Source organism: Larus michahellis, chromosome 8 (genome assembly GCF_964199755.1).
Source record: "Larus michahellis chromosome 8, bLarMic1.1, whole genome shotgun sequence".
Taxonomy (NCBI): domain Eukaryota; kingdom Metazoa; phylum Chordata; class Aves; order Charadriiformes; family Laridae; genus Larus; species Larus michahellis.
In genome coordinates this window covers 51,009,644-51,037,040 of record NC_133903.1, presented here as the reverse complement: position 1 = coordinate 51,037,040, position 27,397 = coordinate 51,009,644, and the positions used below count along the sequence as shown (strand labels likewise).

General features: G+C 44.5%; 1 protein-coding gene across 4 annotated transcripts in view; it reads left to right on the top strand.

Moving 5' to 3' along the window:
• Positions 1 to 25,784, top strand: part of LRP8 (LDL receptor related protein 8) — a 190,327-nt gene extending 164,543 nt beyond the window's left edge. Inside the window, exons 6-19 of one of the 4 annotated variants that reach the window (XM_074597007.1) lie at positions 4,744 to 4,866; positions 5,219 to 5,338; positions 8,269 to 8,388; positions 8,518 to 8,643; positions 10,490 to 10,661; positions 13,431 to 13,658; positions 14,237 to 14,355; positions 15,806 to 15,945; positions 18,342 to 18,483; positions 18,920 to 19,072; positions 19,737 to 19,967; positions 21,955 to 22,023; positions 22,217 to 22,389; positions 23,410 to 25,784. In XM_074597007.1, coding sequence (XP_074453108.1) covers positions 4,744 to 4,866; positions 5,219 to 5,338; positions 8,269 to 8,388; positions 8,518 to 8,643; positions 10,490 to 10,661; positions 13,431 to 13,658; positions 14,237 to 14,355; positions 15,806 to 15,945; positions 18,342 to 18,483; positions 18,920 to 19,072; positions 19,737 to 19,967; positions 21,955 to 22,023; positions 22,217 to 22,389; positions 23,410 to 23,448 — 1,955 coding nt within the window. In that variant the 3' untranslated portion in view covers positions 23,449 to 25,784. Of the gene's footprint in view, positions 1 to 4,743; positions 4,867 to 5,218; positions 5,342 to 8,268; positions 8,389 to 8,517; positions 8,644 to 10,489; positions 10,662 to 13,430; positions 13,659 to 14,236; positions 14,356 to 15,805; positions 15,946 to 18,341; positions 18,484 to 18,919; positions 19,073 to 19,736; positions 19,968 to 21,954; positions 22,024 to 22,216; positions 22,390 to 23,409 lie in introns of all 4 variants that reach the window. The other 3 variants (XM_074597006.1, XM_074597009.1, XM_074597010.1) reach the window with 3 other exon arrangements.
• The last annotated feature ends 1,613 nt before the right edge of the window (positions 25,785 to 27,397 follow it).

Here is a 27,397-nt window from a genome sequence, read left to right as displayed (position 1 = left end):
GACGTGGCAGGATGGCTGAGTTTAAACAACTCAGGAGAGGGGAAAAATGAGCTCCCGTTTATTTCCAAGTGGTGAAAAAAGAGGGGAGCAGCTTAGGGATGTCTTTTTCTGGTGAAACGTCACTAGAATGGGATTTCAAGCCCTGTTATTCAACTTGAAATTGTTTTTTTAAGACTCATACGAGGCTCATTTACCTTGGTTATTTGCTGGGTGAGAGGAGGGGACTGTGCCCACGTACCTTGCTGAGGCAGAGGGAGCACTCTGCTCCCCAGCTTATTTCCTTGACCTGACAGGCACCAGCAATACCGGCTGAGCACAGATTGCCGAGACGTGAGGCCCAAAAGGAGCGCGGCTCTGACAGCATCCGTCAGCTACAGAGCAACTTCACCAAGTAGCATCTTCAGATATGCCAAGGGCAGCCTCCCTGGGGCAGAGGACACAGCTGGACACCGCTGCAGCACAGCACGGTGCTGACAACCAGTGGAGGAAGGAGGAAATGTGGCAGAAGTGTCTTGAGGCAATTATATCCCTGACTAGCAGAGATTTAGCGCCCGAGGTTTTTTCCCAGTAAGTCTCAGTAACTGCACAATGTGCAGCTTATCTACCCGGGAGAAACGGGCATGTGAGCCGCTTCTGCTGCCTTCAGTCCTGTGGGCCAGGAAACAGTGGGATTCGAAGTTTTAGCTGCTGCAGTGCCTGGTTGTGCCCTTTACGCCCATGCAAACTAGGAACCTCCCCGGTGCCAGAGAGCTGCCTGAGCCTGCTGCTGTTTACACCGCGGGGAGGGGAATCTCTAAGCCAGTAGCCAGGAGAGGACTTGCAGCTCTGAGCACTTGTGTAGCTGATGCATCGTCTGGGTCAGAGTCAAAACTAATATTGCTTCCCCACCCTAAATGCAGCTGTTGGACTGGAGAGTTTAGGGATTGACCTTTATTATTTTCCTCTCCAGAAATCCTCATTTTGAGATTGGTATCGCGTGGTATGCAGGGAGTTACAGGTATATGACACTGCTCCATCCCCTTAGCAACAGGGATGGCACAAGCACCACTAGGTTTGACTTGATTAAAACTGCAGCTACCAGCGCTATGTCTTCTCTTGCAAGTGGGAATCATGTAGGGTTTGCACTGTATAAAATAGAGGGATGGGACCTAATGCTTTAAAAAAATGTCACAAGGCCGTCACCAGTCATTTATTATAATCATTTGGGGGGGATAAATGAGTAGAGCAGAAATGAAGGGTGACAATTGGTGAACAGGTTTTGGCAGCAAGACAGCAAATAAATAGGAGGGAATGAGTCATTTCAGGAAAGCTGAGTGATAACATTGAGTGGTTGAGGTTTTTTCCCTAGCATATATATTAAAATATGTATATATATTTATAAAGTGAACATTAGGTTAGATTAATTAGTCCCCAAATCTGGAATGGTTGTATTTTAAAATGTCCTTTGCAACTCACATTAGGGGGTATCCAGGAGGGAGAAAAAATAATGCTTACAACTGACAGCTAGAAAACAGATCCCTTGAGACCCGACCTCACACGTTTGTGCCTCTGGCTCCCCATCTATAAAATGTGATTGATACATTTTGCAAATGCTGGTGTTTTCTTGAGATTAAGTTAATTTGGGGAAGAAAAAACAACAAACAGAAAACAGAAGAAACACAGGCTCTGACTTGGAATCTGGACTGTATCTGCTGAATTTGAGCAGTACAGCTTTGTGCCCAGTATTCGTAAATAGGAAGCGTGTCTGTTTGATGCCTGTTAATTTAGCAGGGCTTTTGTAAATTGTTTCATATTTGATTTGCAGAGCAGAGGAGATGTCTATAAAACTGCTGAGATTTCACTGATTTAAACCCCCCAAAATAGCACAGCAATTTTCTGAACATCTCGTGCAAATAAACAGCGCAGCTCTTCCCTCTCCTTGGGATATTGCTCTGCTTCGGGAATGGCCCTGATGGTGACCTGCTGTCGACTCTGCCAGTGGTGCTGAGATGGGTTTGTGTCCTGGCTTCAGGGCAGAAAATTTCCTGGCCCTCTCCCCTCAAGCTGATGCTCTCCAGGCCAGGTATAAACATAGTATTCTCTCTCCTCCTACTGAAAATCACACCAAAAGAGAAATGCTGTATGAGCATTTTAATAACTTAGTGATCAGTAAGAGTTGTTACTGTATCTCCTCTTTTTGGATGTCCATTAAGAGCCTCAGGGGCTATTCCTCAAAGGTCTGAACTTCCACAGCTCTGCTGGAGTGAGAAGTGAGCCAGGAAACCAAACCTGGTCTCCAGACTTATGTCTTTTCTTCTTGAAGCAAAAGCTTTGTGCAATGATGTTGTATGGTCCCATGTTTGTGTTTTGCAGTCCTCGTAGCAGCAAGGCTGGGAGCTGTGCTGTCATTTTTCTCAGTCTAGTGGTGCTTTTGCAACATTGTCTTTGCAGTTCCTGAAAAATTCTCCTTCGTTTAAATTTGTTTTAGGATTAGAAACCTTTCTATTCTTAGCATCTAGCTATAACTGCTTTCTAGAAGAGCTTTGAAGATTACAACTGAGGACAATTAGTAGGTTTTGTAACGGCTGCCTTCCAAATCTGTGGCTGTTGCCATGCAGATTTACTTGATAAACAGGAGACCCGTTTCTACTACAGGAAAGACAAGACCCCTGTTGGCTTTAATTGCATGTAGCACTTTTGCGAGGGATTAATACTTGTAGTTAGCAATGGAGGACCATCGTTTCCTGTCTCCACGCCTAGAAGTTGCTACATAAAAGGTGAAGTAAACTGTTTTTCATGTTGGGGGTGAAGACAAGAAATAATTGTGGCAAGGGAATTTTTAGCTAGACAGTAGGAAAAGCTTTGCCATGGCCAGGGTTTAGCTTGGAAGAGGTTGGGATTGCCTAGGGGGAGAGTGGTGTCTCCATCATCAGGTCTTTCTCCAGGCAGGTGGTTGTACATGGCAGGAACGGTTCAAGGAGAAGTGCTTCTGCCTCCCTGCAGGAGCTCTCAGTGCCACTTCCAGATCTGTCGTCTGTGATTGTCCCAGACCACGGCTTTGTTTCCTCCTCTCCCTCATTTTTCTCCATTTAGAGCAGCAGTTCCCACATGCTTAGTTTGGAGCTGCTGTCCCAGATGTCCCACTGAGGTTTCCCATTTCTGTGCCTGAGTTTATTAGCTGAAATGTGGCAACACAGCTGGTCCCATAACTATGCTTATTGCTTGCAATTTTTTTCTTGCTTTGCAGCTTTTTATGAATATAGTGCATATGGTTTTCCTCTCCAAGGAGCAGTGCTATTTCCAAACTTTTCTCATGTGAATACTGTGTATTTCCGAAGGCAGGATTTCTCCCTTCCCCCACCAGCCCTGCAGTTGCGGCTTTTCCTGTCTCTTGTGCCCTTCATCGGTTGAAGATGCACTAGAGCTAAGTCCAGTGAAGCAGCTGTGAACCTGGATCCTGCATCCTGTGGGATGCAATCACCAGTAATGCTGACCCTTTGTGCAACTAATACTTTGTGGTACTGATGCAAGTTCACTTCATGTTTATAGTTCTTCCTGGTTTATCTGAAAGTAGTAATTTTTGTGTTAGAGCCAGTTTGTCAAATTGTCAAGGAAGGTCTGCCACGTAGCTCTCGCCTCCCATGTAGTAACATCAGTGCTGACCCCCTCTAGCTATTCAGAGGCAGTGATTTTCTGCCATATGATACCAGGGTGCAATCAGCAAGATGGAAAGGCTAGAATCAAGAGCTCTCCAGGGTGCTCTGCCTTAATAGGATTTTAAGAAAACATTTACAAGATGGGCTCCTCAGAAGTAAGCTGCGTAACGTCCCAGGAAGGAGGAGCCTGTTTTGCCAGTGAACTATGGGCTGCAGCCCTTTGCTGGCTAGCAAGTGCCTGTAGCCTTTGTCAGTGCAGGCCTGGTCCCAGCTAGGGAGGTCTCTCACTGAGTGTAACCTTGGGGAGGGAAACATGACTGCTTTTAGTATGGTCATTGCAGCTGTCTGTTTTATGTTTTTCCCCAGCTTTGCTGTTCATCAGATACGTTGTGAGTCTGTAATAGTCTGACCTGGGCAAACGAGCTTCAGGCTTGAAACCTGGCCTGATGCTGTGGAGATGTTTTTATGTTTTTGGCCTGTAATGCCAAGAAACACCAAGCTGCAGTGCAGTGGATCTTTTCTGCCTTCCAGTGGTCTGTTAACTCATGGGCATTCAGTAACCCAAATGATGATGTCTGTGTTGCTAGATTCGTCCCGAATGTGACCACACTGGGTTTGGCAGAGAGTCAATACATGTCTCTTGCCCATGCCCTTAACCCGAGCATGTTTTGAAATATATCTTAAATATTATTTTTTCTGAAGGAAGGAGAGCTGAGGAGCAGTTGCAGTTGCCTACTCTGCACTCCTAGTTGGAAAGCAGCCTGGCCTCTCACATAGACTGAAGACCCCACAGGTGCTCCAGTGCTGACAGTTTTGCTGCCCAGTTGCTTTCTTGTGTCTCACTGAAGAAGCTTCACAGCCTGCACTGATTCTGTTTTGACTAGATCTGCTCACATGGGCTTTGGGGCTCTTCCCAAGGATGTAGAGGGTGATCCGGGATGGCAGAGGGGCACGGAGGGACAGTGGCTGAGTGGAAGCAGATGATGCTCTGTGCCGTTTGCTGACTGGGGGTGCAAAACTCCAGCAGTGTCAGAGATACATGGCTAAAAGGTATCACACAAAAGATTCAGGTCCTGTGTGGCTAATGCTTGAATGTGTTGTCTTAAAGCTCTGGTGACCTGCCAGCCGGATGAATTCCAGTGTGGCGATGGGACCTGTATCCACGGAGCAAAGCAGTGTGACAAGGTGCATGACTGTCCTGACAACAGCGATGAGGCAGGCTGCGTCCAAGGTAGGTACAGACAGCTCTGCACTCCTCATGCTCTGCTGTGTAAGCCTGCGAGAGCTGCGTGGCCATTGGAAAGGGAAGAGGCTTTTGCTGCTCCTCTGGGCCATGGCAGGCTGCTTCCTGTAGAGAGTTTTAAGCCATTCTTGCAGTGGGGTTGCTTGGGAGAGATGATTGTGCTGACCAGGCAGACTGCATGTTGTGAAAAGTTCCTTGCATGATACTCAGGCTTAATGTTCATTTGCTTAATCTCATCCTATTTCTGCTAATGACACCCTCTTGAAGCTTTATGTCAGGCTTTTTATTGTCATGAGCCTCATCTAACTTAGTTGCTTTCCTCTCTTGCCCGACATGACAGAGTCAGCATGTGAAAGTCCCAGCAAGTTTCAGTGTAAGAGTGGAGAGTGCATTGACGGAGGCAAAGTGTGCGATTCACATAGAGACTGCAGGGACTGGTCTGACGAGCCTCTGAAAGAATGTGGTACAGTACTTGCCTTCTACGTGTTGCTCCTGTTGTAACTGTTTCCCCTCTCCTCCATCTGGTGCTCACAGCTTTGAGTGTAACCACATGTAGCTGCTAATGCTATTTCTCACTCTGCTCCTCTTTCCTTGCCTTTATTCTCTCATCACCCTTCATATGAATATAATTAGTAGCCTAATCTGATCATCTGCAAGTTTGAACTGTGCCCTTCTCAGCTCAGCTTTTATTCTTGGAGAGATGTATGAACTCAGCATGGGACTAGGAGCCGGGAATTCCCCCTCTCCCCAGATACTAGTGTCTTCCACAGCACAGACCTCATTGCCTAAATTATCTTGGATTTGTAAGATGATGATAACATCATAAAGATTTAGCACTGGGAACATGCTTAGAAGGTGAAAATACATAGAGCGGCAGCAATCACTGAGAGATGACTTCAACCATTTCTGGGTTTTACACATTGTTGCTGCTTCCCTTAGAAATGACAGCAGGTTGCTCTCTGCAGTGTCCTGCCAGCTCTGGGCTAGTGAGAATGAGCAAGACACGAGAGCCGGGTCTGCATCAGGGATGTCAGTCAGCAGAATGGAAAGCCCAGGCCAGAGAGCAGTGCTCCTCTCCCAAGGGCAGCCCCTCTCTCTTCTTTGCCACCAGGTGTTGTGGGCACCAGCCCCAGTCTGGAGTGTTACTCAAACGCTTTTTTTTTTTCCCCAGTGCAGAAATGTCTCAGACAGGCATCACTTTCCATGACATCATGGAGCACCAGTAGCATGGAGCTCAGTGCCAGCCTCTTAAATAACTTGCATTCAGGAAGAACTGTCAGTCTCTCCTCTGTATCAGACAAGCGTGTGTGCATGCCTAGTGAGGATGCTCTTACCTTGTCCTTTCAGTATGCCCTTGCTTTCTTCCACACTAATCCACATCTCCCTGTCTTTCTGAGTGGGTGTCGCAACTTGTCTGTCTGTGGAGGTCTCCCAACAAAGCTGGCAGCCCAGTTTGTCTCAGGAGACCACGCAGTGGCATGGCACAGCTGGGTTTGGTGCTCAACCTTGCCGTGGTGCTGTGGCTGACTTGGTGCAGTCGGAGGCTGGCAGTGAAGTATCATTTGAGTTAGGAAGCTGAGCAGAGAGCAGCCCCCAAAGGAAACATGCTTCTTTAAGAGTGCAGAATGGTGTGGATTGCTGTGAATGTAATGCCTGCCCACAAGTAATCCACGGGTAAGGCAGGAGGTGCAGGGCACACTCCTCATCTTGGTGCATCTGTCTAGCTGTGTGCTAGGCACTGTAGTGCCCTCCGAGATTCCTAAAAAAAAAAAACACAGCACAAGGCAGAACATCACTTGTCTTATTTTAGGCAGACGGTGAATATACCGCTGAAGTTTGGGTAATGGGCAGCAGCTGCCCAGTAGAAAGAGAACAGGCAAACATCTCTGCCTGGCTCCTCCTCAGCTCCTGTTGAGAAGTGCAGCAAGTGAACCAGCACTTGATTTACAGTCTCTAAATCCTTTCCACAAAGCACCTCTGAAACCAGGGGAATCATCTGAGTGAGGATTTGCTTGTCAGTCGAAACAGCCTTTGTAGTATTTTGCAGAGAGCAGTTGTGCATGTTTATGACCCAATTTGCTAGAAGCTTATGCAAGGTAGGAGTAGGTGATAGCCATTAATAAACATCATCGAACAGTGACAACACAGTGTGAGTCTGTGGACACCTTCTTGGAGCCTAGTGAACATGCTCTATTAATAATGTATTGATATCTGTATGTGTGTGTCTTTGATAGGAAGGTGAAAGCATCCCAGAGCTGAGATGGAGTTCCTTCTGGCATGATATTTTCCTAGTCTTACTGACTTAATTGGCTTGTGGTTGTTTTCATTGTCTTCCAAGAGCACTGGTTTAATGGCTCTGCTGTACTGCTCACCTGCAGTGTGCAAGGAAGCAAGAAGTAAAAAATAAATGAAAAATTTGCCTTTAAATTGCATTACAGATTGAAGCAAATCAGTTGTGTTTGTTCTAGTGAGCCCTCTATCCCTGAAATCCCACAGCTGCTGTTCAGCAGTCTTACTTAGGGAGAGGACTTTCGCTTCACCTTGTGTAGGTTAATTACAAGACCAAGAGATGTTATTTGTGACAGGAAACCAGCTTTCCTCAGCCTCTCATTCAGTTCTAGTTACAAGGATCCATTTAGTCTGTTTTTCATTTCAGCACTTGAAAGCAGGATCAGAGAGGTGGCCTTGGACTAGAGAGGGACCCAGGAGAGGATGGGACTGTTGCTTCATAGATTGCACACTTGGGCTGATGCAGGCTGCCAGCAGAGACTGCCGTGTGGGAGGCGTTTGTGGGAGGGCTGTATCTCAGTGCTAATGGAGTATCTCTGACAGACTGTACTGTGGTGTTTTCTGGAATTTTCACATAGATCATTCCTTGGAGCTAGATGGGAAAATGGTGCAGTATTTCAAAATAGCTGGCCCCTGGGAGATGAGACTCCCCCAGCATGAATTATTAAAGCTCAGAGAGACTGTTCAGAAAAGTCAACATAAACCAGTGCATGGGGAAGAAGGAGTCTCCTGGAGAGAGCCCTTAGGTCCCTTGGAAGTTTCTCACATGCGGCAGAACATGCTCAAAGCAGCAGCTCTCTGATGAGATGAGATGCAGAGATTCATATACGCTGTATCCCCAGGGCTCCCTGTTCATGTAGCCACTAGCTTTCAGTCCAAATGATCCTACAGTGTTGGTTTGGAATAAGAAGAGGCAAGAAAGTGATATGGTGGTGACTTCCCCATCTGTGAAGTCACTCGTATGCTCTGTGGGGCCAGTCCTGGCTACCAAAAGCTGATAGGTATGGGAAAATTTCTGAGGACCTCGACCTCTCTTAATTTTATTCCATTTTACAACTAAAAGCCTTCCTATATCACAGATAATCTGTATATCCCTTCCAGGTATTAATGAATGCTCTATGAACAATGGTGGTTGCTCACACATATGCAAAGACTTGAAGATCGGTTATGAATGTGAATGCCCACCCGGATACAAGCTTCTGGATAAAAAAACGTGTGGAGGTAATTTACATGCAAACAGCAGTCCCTTGTGTTTCACCATACAGAGAAGTGATTATATTCACTTCAGCATTGCTCCATCACAGATGGTTTGATTTCAAGTTATTGATGGGTTTCAAACACTCCTTTCAGACATAGATGAATGTGAGAATCCAGACGCTTGTAGCCAGATCTGCATTAATTACAAGGGGGACTACAAATGCGAGTGCTACGAGGGATATGAGATGGACACCCTGTCGAAGAACTGCAAAGCTGTAGGTAAGACAACCCCACAGGCACTTAAACTCTGCTTGCTCAACATCACAACTCCAATAAGAAAACATGCTTGCAGGGCTGAGGCTAGGGGAACGGAAACAAAAGGAAACTAGCAAAGCAAGCAAGCAAAGAAGCTTCATTTCGAGCAGCACAGAACTGCTGCAGTGATAGCAGATGCGTCTCTAGGCAAGAACTACTGATCATGCAGATCAGAATATTTTAACAGTGTACAGAGCAAGATTACAGTCACTAGTTGGCTGTTTGAAGCTGAAACCAGAAAAGAAAGTCTCTTGACAGGTGTTATTAAAAACAGTGCAGCAAAAACATTTAGTGGTAGTAGTATTACAAGGAAGAAAACATCCCAATTAAAGCGTGGTAGGTTAGCCACCTCTCCACTCTCCCAACTTCTTATGCAAATACCAACCAGCAGTTTGCTTGACCTTATTGCAAAAATGAATGTTAATGTCAGAGGGATAGAAAGTTGATTTGTGCAAGACTGAGCACTGGCCATGGTGAAGGTTTCATTAATGGAAATAGACGGTCTCTTGGGGAAGGGTGAGTTCCCTGCAATACAAAATTGCTTCTCTAGTGTTATCCTGCACATCCGTGTGGCCTCTTTTTCCCAAGTTCTATATGGTATGTACAGTGTCCAGCTGTCCTCATAAAATCTGTTAGTGTTACACCTGCAGTGAGTTAGGACTGACCCAGATCCTGGGACACTGATCTGCTTGTTGGTTAGAAAATTATGTTGTGCCTGAGAGTCTGTGCCGGGAACCCTGCAGCACCATGTGTTCCAGTGCTAGAACCTTGTCCCACTGCTCCCCTTTCAGTATCATGTTCCTCAATCCCCTTTTGTCCTTCCCAGTGGAAAGACGCTCTTTGTTAGGATCTTCTACTGGACACTGCTGGAGGCAAACCGGTCTAACCCACTAAAGCTTGTTCTGAGCCTCCCATCCTGTCCCTACCTCAAACAGGGAGATGCACAAAGAGGAACTAAAGCTTCAGTTGTTTGATTTGCAGCTTATTTTAGTGACGCCTAAGAACCCAGAGAGTCACATGCTGTGCTACTTGCAGAGGGCAGGGATGTGCATCTCTTGATCTGAGCCTGCAGACATAGGTGTCTGCCTCCTGCAGTAGGAAACTGGCCTCCATGGGGCCCACTGTGGAGTCTAAGGTGGTGTTCTAAGCAAAATAACTATTGAGTTTCTGTGTGTCGTGCTCCCCTGTCAACTTCATGCTCCACGAGAGGCGATGGCCTGGGCTGGCCTGAGATCACGACTGCAGTAGCGGTATCACCAGCACCCAGGCTGCAGGCTCTGGCCCACAAAAAAGAGACATGAACTGCCTGAGGCCTAGTGCTCAGGTGGACTGTGTGAGTTCTGCATGGGCGTGAGGGTCAAAAATTCCTCCCTGGCAACCAGTCCTGGCTTTGCTGGATTCAATGTGGCTCTATCGTGCCTCAAGTCTGTCTGCCTCCATTCCCTCCAGCTAGCCCGAAGGGCTGTCTCTTCCTTGTCCTGGCCATGAGTCACTAAAATGTGGCCTGTGTATTTTGTGTCTAAAATGTGTAATTGAAGGTGAAAACATTCCCCAGAGTTTTGCTTGTGGCTTAGCAGAACGGGCAGACCAAGAGCCAGCGTGCATCTCGTGACCACAGAGGTGCTGCGGTTCTCCAGATCCGTGTGTGATAGCTCTGCCTCTTGCATTTGCCTCTGGTGCAGTGTAAAGCTTTTCTTACAAAGCAGAACTATCAGTGGCTGACAGTTCTGTTGTTGTTCGAGAAATGAAAGCTGAATGTAGCCCTTGCGTCAGCTGGTAAAATGACAAATGTGCTTATTTTCTGTGGTAGGCAAGAGTCCATACCTGATCTTCACCAATCGCCATGAGGTCCGTAAGATAGACCTGGTGAAAAGGGACTACTCTCGCATCATTCCCATGTTGAAGAATGTTGTGGCGCTGGATGTAGAGGTGGCAACAAACAGAATATATTGGTGTGATTTATTCTACCGAAAAATCTACAGGTAAGGAGCAGGAGAGGATGTGTGTATTGGTACCTTTCCAAGGCTATGGTTTAGTCTGTACCCCCTAAGGACAGTCTGCAGAGAAAAATACAGGGTACAGTGAACCTGAGGGCTTTTCTTCTCTTACTGGGTTACCTGTTGTGGCCCAGACTTGATAAGCTTTTTCCGTAATTGATAACAAAATTATGGCTTGTGCAGTTATCTGGTTTGATAATACAGGAAGGCTTTTCGTCAATAATAGATCCTGCTGCATTTGTGCAATTACACATAGACTCTTGTTTACTGAGTCACAGTATTGCTAAGCAGTGCTGCGTGAGACTGCCGCTGTGCTGTGTGCTTGCTATACGTGAAACCACAAAGGACTCAGCATCTGAAAGCATAAAGGAAGCAAATGGCAGGAGCAAGGAGGTAGCAACGCGGATACTCGCTGCCCACTCCAGTCTCTGGTAGACTGGGTTTAAATTCACAGCACTTGACCACAGTATGCATTCTGTAATTCTCATTCTCCCTCCTCATTCAGCTGTTTTTATGGCCACCATCACAGTATTATGTACCGGGGCTTGTGGGTGTGCCTAGTCAAAAATGCATTTAATTTATGCGCTGAAAATCCCCCCTGTATATTCTGATTTGCATAGCTGTTGCACCCTATTGCAGCTGCTACAGTGATTTGCTCTGGATTTTAGCTAACGATCAGGCAAAGGTTGATGGGTTTCAGTGCGTGGGAGCCAAGCTGGGGTTTCTGCAGGCTGTGGTAGCTCCCATGGTATTGGCCGGGCAATTTGCCCAGGCTGTGCTGAGTATGGAGCATTGAAGTAGGTAGGCAGGTACCTGAGCAGCCCTGTGGGGCTCTGAAAATGGGGAGAGGGTTCAGAAAAAAGCTGACTGCTTTCACTATGACTGATTCTGTAGGCACAGGTAAGGGCTTCGTATTCATATGCAGAGAATTATTCAAGACACACTGGTCCTTCTGCAGCACTCTGACAGGGAATGCCCTGGGGCGCTGGGAGCCCCTGACTGTACCAACTTTTTCTTCTTCCAAACAGCAGAATTTTTCTCTTTCTTACTCCTACTTGTATTAGCTTTGTTGTAAATCCCGCCTTCTCTGCAGACCAAGCTGTGCAAACATAACTTCATAACAATTAATGTTGCTGTTTAAGATACTGCTACTATCACCAATATCAAACACTTCTAAACAAAGGCCACCATGTCCATGGAGAACAGGACTCTGCCTGCAGGAGTCCTGTGGGGGAAAAGCAGTCTGTAGTTGTAAGAGGCTGTTGCCAGGTGAAAACTATGGTACAGGAGGTAATTGCTAGCAAGAGATCCCACCTTTCTTAACATTCACCTCCCTTGCCTTTCCAGTCCCTCTCCTGTTGAGGTGATGTCCCCGTTGGGGTGCCAGAAGATATTTTACAGTATTTAGTTACTGGGAGAATTGCAGTGTCATCTCTGTATTTCACGAAGCTGCAGGAGCCTCTCTTGGCTTCCCCACCAGTGCAGCAAGTCACACTGAGGGTACGGCACAGCACCTCGCCACAGTGATGGACAGGAAGCGTGAACATGGCTGTTTCACTGGGCAGGAATTAATCGACCTGGAGTTGTAGAGTCAGAGTGTGTGGTACCCAGCAGATTAAAACAACAGTCTTGGGAACATTGTCAGATGCCCTGCAGAACCCCAGTGATACCGTTCATTTGGTGTTGGGTCAGAGAGAAAGCAAAACCATTCCATATAGTGAAGATGCAGCAGTTTGCTGTTAATCCAGGCTGACTCTGCATAGTCATCCCAGCCTGGGACACAGACCATAAAACAGTGTTAAAAATTCCTAGGGTTAGATGTTTGTTTCCAAGTATCTGATCTGATACTTGAGAGCTCAGCTCCCGTATGACTTATCTTCTCATTCCATGACCAAAGGCAGGATGGCTAGTGGACAGAAAATGTAAATCATCTTGGAGTTTCAGATGTTCAGAGGGTAAAAAAACCCTTTCTGTGGTTGATAACTTTTTTAAGATGTACCAAATTATTCTAAGAGCCAGACTAAGCTCTTAGGAACACCAATACAAACTCAGAATAACTCCATTTCAGTTCGCTCAGTGCAATTGATATTGGTGCTGGGGCAACAGAGCAGAATCAGACCATGTGCTTGTAGGAGCAACACTGAGTTATTTGTGAAACATCCACGTGGAGTTTGCTGCCTTTTAATATTTCGAAAGATTTTGAGGCTGCCGCTATTTGCTGAACATTTTCTTTGTATCTAATAAGAGATCATTGCCAAATTAATGCAGGTCCATGAATTCCTTTGATGAATCATAATTAGTTACACAGGTCCTAATTCTACAATACATTTAAGCACGTTTATATGCATGCCAAGTTCATCTCTGTTCAGCAGAGCACTGGAGATTGTATTTCTAACGTCCATAAATCCCATGAATCGATGCTATTGAAGTTAACGTGCCTGAAGTCAAATGTTTTGCTGAATCGTGCAGTTACAGCAGGAAGCAGGTAGAAAAATAAAGTGACAGTTCCCTGTTCTGCAAACGCCTGCCATCCAGATACAGGGAAATGAGAACAATTTGTAGGAGAACATGGAAGGAGGCAGCACGCAGCTGTAAAGGTTTCTGTGTCGGTCACGCTGCTCCATGTGTACTTTCTTTCCGTGGGGTTGGAGTGGTGCTACCCGGCATTCAGCTGTCTGAGGTCCAACCCCGTGCACATCTGCACGGCCCTCTCTGTGCTGTGTGTCAGTCCTGTGATGAATCCTGTCTTTGCAGTGCCTACATAGACAAAGCGAGTGACACCGCTGAGCAGGTGATTTTGATAGACAGCCAGCTGAACTCTCCCGAAGGACTGGCAATAGACTGGGTTCATAAGAATATCTACTGGACAGATTCCGGAAACAAGACCATCTCAGTGGCCACTGCAGATGGAAGCAGGAGGAGGACACTTTTCAACAGCGACCTCAGTGAGCCGAGAGCCATTGCTGTTGATCCCACAAGGAGGTAGGCGTAAAGACCACAAACACTCCCTTCACTAACAGGGACGTTCTAGTCTTCTTTCTCCCTCTCTTACGAACTTGTGGGTGGTTCTCATCTCGTCAAGACTTACAGATGCCCTTTAAGATAGATAGATCCATTGAACTTAAATGGGACTGCCGAGATGGTTCAACTAACTCTTTGGAAGGCCGCTGCTGTTAAAGAAAGTTCTGAAAATAATGGTGAGGTCGTGTGTTCGATGGGCCTGAGCTGGTCCAGGCACACAGGTTGTGCTGGGAAATAAGTAGCCTGTCTGACGTGTATGGGCTGCCTGGATAAGTGAAGTCCACATACCTAGCAGACACACCAGGAGGTAGTTTGCATGGGGTTACTAAGGTGACATTTTGCATCCTGGTGCAAGTTTTGTGGCAGAGTACCCTGTGGGACAGTATGTGGCTCCACTAGGTGCGTATCAGAATGAACTGAAGTGGCTGAGGGGCTTTGCTCTATTAAGGAGAGAGCAGTGCACCTCCTACTCCGATTAGTAGTGCAGATTTCTTACACTAGGATCCAATTGACTGTTTTCTTGCTTGTGTCTCCTTGAGGTTCATGTACTGGTCTGACTGGGGAGACAAAGCTAAGATCGAGAAAGCTGGCCTGAATGGCGTGGGGCGGCAAGTGCTGGTGACTGACAACATTGAGTGGCCAAATGGCATCACACTTGGTAAGTGCCCAGGTTAGAGCTACAGCATCCACTGTGGCTGATGTAAATTTATTTTTATTGTTAAATAGGAAAACAAAATAGTAATTTTGCAAAGGCACCTGCACATAAAAATCCTGGAAATGCTCACCAACATGGACAATTTTATTTCAGTAGCAAGCATATGTGGTAAGTCTTGCCACAGTCAGAACTTCACACTGCAGGAGCTCTGAGTTGCTTTCAGGTGTGCCTTAAGGCAGAGGGAAATTTTGGGGAGGATGCAGAGCTGCAACAACCCTTTGGAAGTCCGGGAAGCATCAGGGAGTCCGTGGTGGTAGTGACTCTGGACCTGGACCTGTCTCAGGAGCAGTGTCACGATACTTCATTGGACTGATTAATGCACGGTGCATCAAGGAAAGCGACGCGGCCTGCAGGGGCCTTCAGCGTGCCTGCCCAGCCGCCCTGGGTGGAGGTGGTGACACGGAACCCATCTTGGCTTGTATCCTGCATCCTGCTGGCGCACAGAGGGCTGTGGTTGTTCTCGCTGCCACGTGGATTTGCAGGAGTGGAAGGGAGGTTTCCTGCAGGTACAGCCGTATGCATTTAATGCCATGCAGATGTGAGGTTCTCTGCGTGGTTTTATATTTGAAAATTCTGGCCATGACAGGGATGTAGGAGAAAATGCTGCTACCATAGTGTTGAAGTACTACTGCTGTGAACAAATAATGTTGTCCTTTAGTAATTAAGAAATTAATTAATGACTTGTTTAATTACAGAACTTGTTTTGTGTTGGCACTCATCCACGTGCGTTCTGTTTAGTGAATCTCATCCAAAATGAGTGAATTTGCTCCAGGAAGAGAAATACAGTGCTCAGCATCCTAAATAACACTGGATCCTTCCCTCCAGGGAATCCTAACCCAGGATCCTTGCCTGCACCCTCCCCAAAACCTAGCTGGCTGTGGCGGGAGTGTCCCCACCACCAGCGCTCCCCCACCCAGCAGCACAAGAAGGGTTCCTGGACCCAGGATTCTTCTTCACTGAAAATGTGTCAATCGAACATCTCCTTCAGAGGTGTTTCATTTGAATCCCAGTGGTTGTTCTCCAGCAAGAGGCCAAGGACTGAATAGCCTTGAGAGGGACGAAGCTTCTCGCTCAGGCACTCATGGAGTGACTCTGGGAAGCCCAAACTGCTGCTGGCCGGCTCCTCCTGGTAACAAAAGAACCTCATTGCACAAAGCTGTCAGTCAGGCATTCCCCCCACACACAACAGAATGTTCCTCCTTTTTAATCTTATTTATAGGGTCTTATCCCAGTATATCTGGGCACCGATTCAAAATCAGAACTAGTGTTAAAAAAAAAAGGGCCCAATAATAAAGAGATTAGTCATGCTGCCAGCAGGAAAAACATGCTGGGCAAGAGAAAAAGAGTTGCAGGAGCTGTGTGTAATTTTGCTTCATTGTGTTTCACTTTCCAGATTTGCTGAATCAGCGTCTCTACTGGGTGGACTCCAAATTGCATTCGCTGTCCTGCATTGATTTCAATGGCAGCAACAGAAAAGTTCTGATCTCTTCTGTTGATGATCTGAGCCATCCTTTCGGCTTAGCTGTGTTTGAGGTAAGAGTTGAAAACGGATGCAGAACAGACTGGAGACTGCAAGAGGTCTCAAAGCTCTTCTTGATTAAAAGCTCTGCCTTTTGCATAGCACAGAAAGCTTAGCGAGGGCGTTCGCTGCTATAGAAACCGATTAACCTGGCGTGGGTTCAGCGGGGAAAATTCTAAAGCTCTTAATCAGGAGCAATGCGTTGTCTCGTGCTCTTACCTAATGTAGTACTGGTGCGTCCGTGAGGGGCTGGTGGTGCCTGGTGTAACACTTCCCACAGAACTGGAAAACGGGTAGTGGGTTTTCCTTGATCTGAGTTGAGCCAACTGTCTGTGCAAGGGCCAAAACTATTAGCAAGGGAAGGGAGAAGCCACTTACTGTGATCAGCAGCTGGGACAACCATTCACTGAGTGACACTGCAACATGTCTCATCTTTTGAAAGCCGGACTTTGGGAGGAGCTGCACGGGCGCAGAGGAGCCCCTCAGCCTGCAGCGGAGCACTCTGCTGCTCTCACCAGCTTTGTCTCACACCATTTTTGCATACCTGTGTTGCATTTTTCTGGTGCCCACAGAACCCTCACGGGAGGATGGCCCCTTAAATTTTGCAGCGTTAGCTAGTTGTTTCTGTTGTCCTCCCAGCATTCGCAGAAGTATCCTCAGAAACGTTTTCACATGTCTCGGGAGTCTCAAGGCTTCAGCCCGGAGTACCTGTGCCAGCAAGGCACTCGCAGGGCTCCCCCTGCAGTCACTGTGCACCAGTGCATGGCTGAGGTTGGGGACTTGGCATTAAAAAGGTGTTCACGTAGTTCTGAAAGGGTCAGATAATTCTCTTTCAGGCTGAACTGCTTCAGGTGTGACACACAAACCCTGCCACAACGTCAGTGAAACTTCGCTTTTCCCCAAAATTATAGCTCTGATCCTACAAAGACATAAGCCCATTTTCACAAAGAATTCCAGCCTCCTACTTGAGTATGTTCCATTGAAAATCCAATTAGTGCTGTAGATTTGATACTCTTGTACCTTTCAGTGTCACACTGTCGCCTTACTAAAAGCAGTGTGGTAATTAATTACATAGTACAGTCAAGGAGGAACTGAGATCTGCAGAAATTACTACGCACGTGGGCGTCCGTGTTTCTGCCATTAGTTTATACGCAGGTACCCAGTGGCAGGGCCCAGGGCTGACGGTGTCCTTGCAGTTTGTATCTCATGCTAAGCATGTGTTTGAAACTCTTGTGTTCCCCGTCCCGTCTCAGGAGTGCTCCAGGGGTATGGAAGTCATAATTCAAATTCCTGCTTTGCCTGGGTGGAAGTGGAGAGACAATCCAGCTCTTCCTCCCCTGGCAGAGGATTGCAAGTATCACTAGCCTGGGGCAGTGGAGCTAAGCTCCTTGCTGTGATTATTTAAACAATTATAGGAACGAAAGTGTTAACTTTGGCACCTCACTGTAGGTAAGCTACAGCAGAGGAAGGTGTCTGGTTGGCTCCCTGTCGAAGTGTGTGTCACAGACTCCTTTTCTCTTCATTTCACTTAACTAGGTTGGCTTTTGACTCAGCAAAACCCTCTTCCTTAAAACCCTTATTCCTCCCGTGTGATGTGCAGGCATCTAACTTTGGGCACGGGTTTCCCCAACACATTGGTGCTCGTTAGCTTTACCCTCATCAGCACTGTTTGGAAGGATCTCTTGGGTTATTTAACCTCTGTACGACCTTCCTCATCTGAATGGCTGGTTAGAATAACAGAGAACCCTTTTGCTTTTGATGATTTGCCCTTGTTCTCCAGCGATGTGGCTTTCCTTACTGAAATACAGGTGGTTTTTAGCAGGCAGGAGCAGCCATAGCTGACCAGACAACTCTGATAACTGCAATTCCCGCGTACCTCCTTGACCAGTTATTTTGTACCTTCAATCACAGTATGCCATGCAAAAGATATTCATAAAAAAGAGAAACAGATACTCATCTTCCAGGTGTGCTCTAGGCACTGGCCTCTTCATAGATACCTGCTTATGCAGGTCTTCTCTTTGGAAAGGAGAAAAAAATCAGCAGAAATAACAAAAGTTTCTGTCCCTTTGGTTCTGCACATCATCCACCCTGTCTTTAAAAAAAAAAAGGTTCAGAACCAGAATGCATGCAGCTCTGCTGTACTTAACCAAATCTCTGCTCGCTCACCTCAGTCTCCTCGCTACTCAGAATTACTAACCACTTCATAAACATGTAGGATGGCTGTGCTTTTGACCATTAGAAATAACAATGTCAAAAAAAAAAAAACCACAACACTGCAGGCAGAAGTAGCGTGAACCGAAGGTGCCCCAAGGTAGAACGCAGTGCACTGACTTTGTGATTACTGGAGTTTAATTCAACTTGAGTTGGATTTGAGCAGGGCCGGGTCAGAAATCCTGTGCGTTTCCTGCAGGACAGAGTGTTCTGGACTGACCTGGAAAATGAAGCAATCTTCAGCGCAAACAGGCTGAATGGCTTGGACATCTCCATTTTGGCAGAAAATCTCAATAATCCTCATGACATCGTGGTATTTCATGAATTAAAGCAGCCCAAAGGTAAGACATGTCCTCAGGGCATCATGGCCCTAAGTCAGGTTTATTCGACTAGTAAATGAAATGCTTCCGCGTGGTTCTCAATGAGAGAAAGCACAGGTAATAACGCGAAATCAATGCCTAATGTTTGAAGTTCCTGCATAATTAATTCAGCAGCAGCATTTATTGAGAAGTCTGCAATTTGTTAATGGCTGTTTAATTAGCATCTTTGGTAACAACGAGTTACTCTCATCACTGTGATGCTTGCCATTCGTTATACATCTGGGCAGTTTTTATAGTCGCGTGTAAGGTTTCGCTCTACTCCAAACTGTAAAGATGCTTAAGCAGCTCGATTAATTGAGGTAGGGAGTGGAAGAGTCTTCTTAGAGAGCCTGATATTTCTTTGCCAAGAACAAGAAATAATTAGAAAAATAACTTTTTTCTTCCGTCCTTTGAACAGCTCCAGATTCCTGTGAGCTCAGCCCCCAGCCCAACGGAGGCTGTGACTATTTGTGTCTCCCCGCACCTCAGATCTCTCCCCATTCTCCCAAGTACACGTGTGCCTGTCCTGACAATATGTGGCTGGGTCCTGACATGAAAAAATGCTACAAAGGTAAATACAGTTGTGTCACTCTTTCATTATTCCAACAAAATCATACTTAGAGTGAATATATTGCCTGATGGTGGAACACAAAACACTAGCTTTTGTACTCTGCTACTTGCTGCCTTTGGAACTCAGCATCGTCGTGTCCTTTATTGAAAGCTTGCTTGTTTTTGAAAGCATAACCAGAAAAAGATACAGCAGGAAGAGGAAAAAAGGGATAAGGCCCAGCACTAAAAGTGTGAATGGTCAATAAATCATTAAAATTTGCCACGTTACTGCCCTATAGATACTGGAGAGGCCACAGTCATTGCTGACAATATCCTGAAGAGACGGGTGGTTTCAGTGTAGTTTTCCCTAACGCGCAAATAGTTCCCGCTACAAATTCAGTATTTTCTGAGGTACTGAAAAAAACCCTAAGTTTTTTAACTTGTTCACTGCCTTCCATCCAGAGTGCTTTATTACTCTTAACAAATTAGGCTTGACTTCAGGAAATAATTTCCGTAGCTTTAGGCAGAGAACTATTGATAGTCTGACTATTTGGTAAATAGAATTGGAATTTGATTTCTGTTTCTAATCAGTAAACATAACAATCCTCCCCATATTTATATCACCATTTGTGATTTTGTTTGTATACTTACTTTAACCAAATTTTATTATTGCTCTTGCTTTTCAGATCTTCCAACTACTTCAACTACTGTCCTGGTTTCTACAACCGCAGCATCCCGTACTGCCGGTACCACGACCATCGCAGCTGTACTTGGCAGTGCCAGTAACACCACTGAAGTCATCCCCAAAGCTGTGTCAGAAGCCACGATTACCACCCCGAGTTTTCATTTACTTTCCACCACATCCATCCTGGTAGATTCTGAGATGACCACTGGAAACAGCAATTTGTCACAGCACTGTAAGAGAATGAGATTATTCTTTTCTTTTCCTATATAAGCCGTATCACAAACACTCATGGACTGGTGGGAGACCTGACCTAACATCTCGGGTATAAACAGGTAGAGGCACAGCAGGTTTTCTCTCTGTTACGATGGCTGATGTGATTCCAGCCATGCAGGGTGTTGAGGGAGTTATGTCAGGTTTTCATCCATCACACGTGAAACGGACTCTAGAGACGAGGCCCTGAGAGTTGGTACTAGTCTTTGCCTTGGGCCTGATACGAGTTCATCCCAGCTTCAGTGCTGTTTGTAGTGCTGCAGACCGTAATATGGAGGATTCCACAGGTGCTTCACCTGTTTTAATTGTTGAATTTTTAATGTGATCGGGCACAAGTTGTGTGTGAGAAATGCCTCCTGTCCGGCTTTAGCCCTCCTGGACGTTTGGAATGACTACGGCCCAAGATGAGCTGCCTGTGTTTTGCGTGGCTGTGCTTTGCACATTAATGTGGCCTGATCCAGGACACCTGTTGGAAGTTTGGCATTACAATCTCAGAAAAGTGTCCCAATGGAGAGCACTAATAGGTGATCCTCAAGTTCTCCCTACGGAATGAGTGAGCAATGACACCACTCTGCCATCTCCGTTCTAACAGCTAATCCCGCCAGATCCTGCTGATGAGGTACAGCAGAAAAGCTGAACTGCCTTTCCAAAAAATAAAAAAAATCCAGTCCAGAGAGACAACTTTACTCTTCAGGACCTCAAACACATCTAGATTGCTTTAAAAACAGTAAAATACTTTTTTTCCTTAAACGTTTCACTGAGCAGAACAGGCAGTTTCCCGTGCGTCTGGAAAGCACAACTAATCCATCCCTGTGTGAGGAGGGCGCTGTTTGTAGGCAGAGCGATGCAGCACGCTCGTACTGCGCGGGGGAAAGCAGAATTGATTTGTAAAATTCATTCTTGTAAGTCCTTTTTGTGCAAATTTCTTTCAAATGCAGTAATTAACTTTTTAATAATCCATGGAAGCTAGGTGCTTTAATTGTCCATGTTTGAAATAGTCTGGCTTGTTATTAAGTAAATAACTATGTAATAGAACAACCTGCCACAGGGAAGTATTTAAAAGGATAAATTGCCTTTTAAGTTCCATGAATTGGTCTATCAAAAGACAAACTGCAGTTAGTTCCTCCTCTCTCAGTTCCTGGTATTTTAGCAAAAAGGAATTTTCTGTGCTGATCCCCTGTTATAAGAGCTCAGAGCAAACATTTTTAAATATATAACTTGAAAAGTAGAGTGATATTTTTTTAACTATTTTTCCCAATAACTGTTTTTTTCTCTTGTAAGTACGATATTGAGTTTTGGGGTAATTCTTGCATGCCGAGGCAGACTGCCCCAATGAGAGAGATGTGTGTTGACTGACTCCCTAGCTGTCAATAAATAAAAAAAACATTAATAAGAAAAGCTGTGCAGATGGCTTTGAACGACATTCTTCTTCTGACAGCTCAATAAATCATTGATTGCGTCAGTGCTAGAAAGCGTTCTGTGGCTTTTGAAGAGCACTATTCACCCTCCCCGACCCATGCATGAAAATTCCATTAAATGTCATGGTTTTTAAAACTGGCCTCTGTTTTTGTGCTTGAAAATTAGAGGCACAAGTACAGTCACTTCCTTGTTTCTGGGCAGAGGTTCTCGATCTGATGACGCTGTACCGAGCAGTTCCCGTCTCTGGCCACTCTCCTGGTGTGTGGTTTCCAGTCCTGCCAGGGCAGCAGCACTTTACGGCCAGGCTGTTTATGGTTCCTAAGAAGGAGCAGCTCAGCTCGGCCCAGATTTGGGTGTACATGCTTTTTATCTTCTCCGTAGTGATTTTATTACAAAACTTTTCATAAACTCAATTACAGAAGCTTTCTGATGGGCAGAGCAACACGGTTACTAACATAAAACATTCTTTAGATGTGGCTTTAAAAACCAGCAAATGAGTTAAATGATCAAAATGATTTCTGTAATTACAGATGCAAATAATGACCAAGGCTTTGATTCAACTGTGACAGCAGCTGTTATTGGGATTGTCATTCCTGTCGGTAAGCTGATTTCAATTTAACCTTTGCAGGAGCTCAGGCCAAAATGCTCGTGGAAATACTCTCTTCCGATTTTCAGGGTTGGGGGTGGCAAAGGGAACTGTTGAAATGGGCAAAAGAGCCTGGCTTTGAGAAAATTGTACAATCCCAGCAGATTCGAGCCTGGCTAACAGCCCTTCCTTTCCCCTTTCCTTAGTGGTCATCGGCCTGCTGTGCATGGGGGGATACCTCATCTGGCGAAACTGGAAACGGAAGAACACTAAAAGCATGAATTTTGATAATCCAGTGTATAGGAAGACAACAGAAGAGGAAGATGAAGACGAAATCCACATTGGGCGGACTGCCCAAATTGGCCATGTCTACCCAGCAGTAAGTATCTGAGGAAACTGCTGATGGAGAAGATTAATTTTGTTGAGAGTTTAGATACAGAATTATCGCCAGCCGATTACAGTGTTGGTTATTTGCCATACAATGACAAAAAAACGGAACTTCTTTAATAATCATTGAATAGGCAGAAGCCTAAACTTCTAGGCAGCTCGTGCAGTTGTCTTAGAATATAGCGGTCTGTATAGAGATATTCTACTCAAATGAAGAATAATTGTCCTAACCAATACACCTAGGAAGCCAGCCCGTGTAAAACTGGCTACCTCAAGAGCTCAATATGTGACAGCTGGTTACTTATCCTTTACTGGATTCCATTATTTCTGTCCCTAGACTTCTACCAAGTGTCTAAATACCTTAAGGAAAACCTGAGTTTCTCTACAAACCAGGGAGAACATTATCTGTGTAAGAGTGTAAAGAAGAGTCAGATTCCTCACAAGGAGGAGAGCAAATGAGGTTCTGTAAGAAGTTAAGGGAATTTGCCTTGGCAAGATTGAGCTCTACAAAAAGCAAACACTCATTTTGATAGCAAGCCCAGCGTATGCAGAAGAGAGAGAAGCTGTTCTGCACGGCCGTTTGTCTGTAAAGGAGCCTCCTGCAAAGCGGCAGCCCTGGGGAGATGAAGCATTGGCAGTTATAACTGCATTGTATTTTTAGAAGAGAGCACAAAGATCCGTAAGTAATGAGTGGAGGCAGTGGAGCTTCTGCAGGCGGGCAGGCGTGTACATAGGTAATGCCCTGTGTTATCTAAAGGTCCTGCTAAAAATCACACTTGACAAGGTGTCATCCCTTACAAGGAACTTTATTCAATACACAGTGAAGTAAACTTCCCAACACCTCTTCAGTAACACTCGAGTGAGAGACCCCATTTGAGGGGAAAAAAAATCAGTACACGAAACAGATTTGTCACCAATACACTACGGACAACAATGAGATTTTTAAGAAGCAGCAGTATCACAAGTCACAGATTTTCTCAAGTGTGGTTTGTTTTTTTTTTCTCCTTCACAGCGTGTAGCGTTAAGCTTAGAAGATGACGGGTTGCCATGAGGATGAAGTTGCTGCTCCAGACAAGACACTGAACGAATTTGCTTTGGATCACAGAACCCGCTTTTTCTTTCTGATCGTTATTTATGTTGCAGAAGGGTAACCACAAAGTTATAATGAACTGCAAACATCCAAAGGATGTGAGAGTTTTGTATGTATAATCTTTTATACACGTTTTAACTTGTTGCACTACCCATTTGTGATAGTGAATAAGCGACAGCTGAGCTACTAACTCAATGTACATAACCAGCCAGGCCGAAGGTTCAGTAGCTATTGCTTTATTCTAAGACTATATTTATAGATATTTTGTAAATATGTTGAATATGCTTTGTGGCTATCCATCAACATAAGTAAAAAAAATATTCTGTACAGGCAGTTTAGAAATATTTATTAACAAAATCTGGATTATAAGACCTGTTCTGTAAATATAGTAGAGGGGTGAAAGTATTTATTTTTGGTATGTTTGGCTTGCTGTGCATAGATTATCTGTGTATATATCTATCTAGACTAGATAGATATATAGGCATATAAATATATACATATATAAAAAAATATATACATATATTTTAAAACTACTAGCCTACGTTTATGAACATTAGGAACAATTGAATTTTTACAGGATGTTTGAGAAGTTTGCTTTGAAATCTAAAGACACTAAGGAAGAGCTGTGCGGTAAGACAGCTGCCGAATGAAGTGCTCCCGTAACAAACAGAGCTCCGGTTTCCAAACGGGCTCAAAAGGGTTGCTTTTACATTTTCCACTCTATCCAGAAAGCTTCCTCTGCGGTGCTTTTCACTAAAGCGCTATTGCTTACTGCATCTCAGCCAGGAGAAACTCCTACAGCACCCAATTTTTTTTGTCTTGTTGCTTTTTACGGCTTGGTACAAATTTGATTTAGGTTTCTTGTTTGTTTCTAAATGCAAATCTAAATGCTTTTTCCCCCTGGGAATATTGCATCTCTCAAATTAGCTTAGAATTAGAGAAACAAAGATTTAGCCTTGTACTTCCATACACCCACAGTGAGCACACTCACCTGGCTCATGAGGAAGAAAAAACCCCAGGACAGTAACAAAAGGTAATTCCTTCCCTCCTTGCCCTTTTCCCCTACTCATACTGATTAAGAGTCCAAATTTAGGAGATGCTCTGGGGCAGGGTCTTACACAGAATTCTTTGAAGCGCAGCAATTATCTTGCAAATTACTGCCCATGGAACAACCTGCCCCAGGGCAGCTCTCCCACACCACACGGAGCACTAGGCAAGAAGGTTAAAGGAGGTTAAAAACTCACGGCCGTATCAATATTGTTGGCTGGGGCATCCTGCACCTTGCAGAAAAAACACCGGTTTTTTCTTATCTCATTCTGTGAGATTCCGAGGGAATCTCTGTGGGGAGTGAGTGACTAGCACCTCCCTGAGCTGTACCAAAACCTAGGGAAATTTCCTAGTGTTCTTACGTCAGTCTGAGCTTTGGTATTCAAGTGAGTAGAAGAGACTCAGCCTGAGTAGGTTTGGGGTTTTTTCCTTGTGTTTTTCCTTCTTTTAGAATAAATTCACAGTGTAATGTGAGCTGGAAGTGGATTCTTGACTAAGAAAAGGAAGAAAGTGTCTAAAGGGCAATTTTGCATTACAAACATAATACATACTCTCAAAATACTTCATGGCCTGCATAGACAATACAGAAATAATCAAGCATCCTTCTATTCAAATTTTAGATTTTAAGGCAGTGAAAAAAACGATTGCGAATATCCCATTATTGTTTTAAGGTCTGAAGCTCTGTTTCTACAAATCCATGCACTGTGTGCATGAAATAAAAAACTGAGAAAAGGCTGTATGTGATAACACTGTAACTAACAGACGAATGTAAATATATTTGAAAGTTCTACAGTTTTGATACTTTTTTAAGAACACATGCACACAAACAAACCTGTATAAACCATGTATAAAAAGGCTGCAGTTTTTTTCAAACCATTGTAAATGAACTCAATGTGCAGTGCTGATTTCAGCCTTTACAGATTTATAACTACTGAGAAGTCAAACACCAAATTTGTTTTTTAAGAAATTAATTATTTTAAATAATGGTTCAGATTGTTAGGATGATATTTAACATTGTAATCATTTCTGATCTCTGTCTTGTCATATTGAAGTTCTGTTAGAGTAAGTTCTTGCTTGGTGCCTTTTGTGTTTCAGTTTTTATGTGACCGACAAAAGGACCAGGGAGGGGCGGGGGAGGGATCTGCTCAGTGTAACACTTGCTGTACTTACATCGATAAGGATTACTGAAAACCAAATGAACACATTTGTAAAACAGTGCACTGTTTCTATAGAACGATTAAATTTTTTTATCTGGGACTACTGAACTAATTATTTTATAGCGCCTGAAATGCTGGGACTGTGTCATATTTTGGGCTGAGTTTTCCTCAACTCTTAATTGTCCAAACGCAAAGTGGGACTTGGGAGCGCTATTGTATAATTCAGCTATTCGCAACAGCGAGAAGAGTTCACGTTCTACATGTAAATGAACAGACCGTTTTGCTCTGAATTATCTTTCTCTGCTACTTTGGTTTTGATCACCTTCAAATCACACAGAAAACAGTACAGGGTTCATTATTTCCTTGTGCTGAACAAATATCTCAGTGATGTAGCAAAAATGAGTAAAGCTTCCAAGTACACTAGTCGTTACCCATTGTGAGAAAATGTTGTCTCAGAACCGAGTGGTGCATACAACAAAACTGGTGTAGTTCTTAACCCGCACTATTACGTGTTAGACTGTTCAACTGTTGCAAACCACTCAGTTTCTTCATACAGCTTTTGGTAACACGTACGTACAGAAGCTGAAAACGTTGTTACAGGCAAATACGCACTCTTTTGCCATCCTGAAAAAAGAGAGACAGAAATACTGCTATTCTTGGAAACACAACAGGCAGTCTTAACTTTTTTTTTTTTTTTTTCATATAAACATACAAACAACCTCCTCTATGGAAATAAAGCCAAAATGAGATCGCCTGTAGTAGAAGTACAGTGATAGCTTTAGTCGGAGACGAGTGAGTGAGAACTAAATGTGCAGTTAGCTTGCTCTCTTCCCCTTCTCTTGTAAAAATGAAATCCTAGATAAGAAACAAGGATATTGTGAACAAGGAGGGATGACTGGAGGCGTTTCCTGAAATGGATGAGTGGTTTGGATCTTATGTGCAACATTTCCCTGTGCAGAGAGATGCTTGAGCAGGCAGTCCAGTGCTTGAAAGACTTTTCTCCTTTTGGGTATTGCTGGATGTCCCCTTCGGTCTGTCTCTGTGGGGAATCTACTGTGTAACTTAACTTAAAATCCATGTTATCAGCCAGGGGAATAAAGTAGCCATAAATACCAACATCCCTTGATATGTACCTCCTCAAAACCAAGAAAACCAAACTGTGCATCAAATGACCGTTCTTTTTCCTACCCCAGGTAATTTGCAGGAAAGAATCATTAGCAATCAGAGCACCGCACGTAATACAACCTTTCACTGTCACGCGTTGTTATAAAGCCTTTAGAAGCAGTAGATTTACTGAAAGTAACTTTCAGTCACTTTTTGTCCCTAAAGGAACACTGCCAAGCAGCTAATCCTTTCCAGACACAAATAGTTATTACCAAATTAGTGTGGACTTATGTACTGGTAAACATTGGTGGCTTTGTTTTCTGTGTAACTGAAAGTAGGTTTTTGTTACTTTAAAATGTTTCTCCATTTCAGTTAAATATTTTAGCAGAGTAATAAGGTGGCAAACAGAAAAAACTGACAACAACAACAAACAAAACATCTCTCCAGGTCTAAATACAGAGGACAGCACAACCAAGATGTGAAAGAACCTCATTAGAGTCCCAAACCTCTCTGGGGCATTGATGTATTCTGCCAACACAAATCTCTTCTTACTCTTTTTTTAGGTTTTTTTAATTTATTTTGACTCTATGCTGTATTAGCAA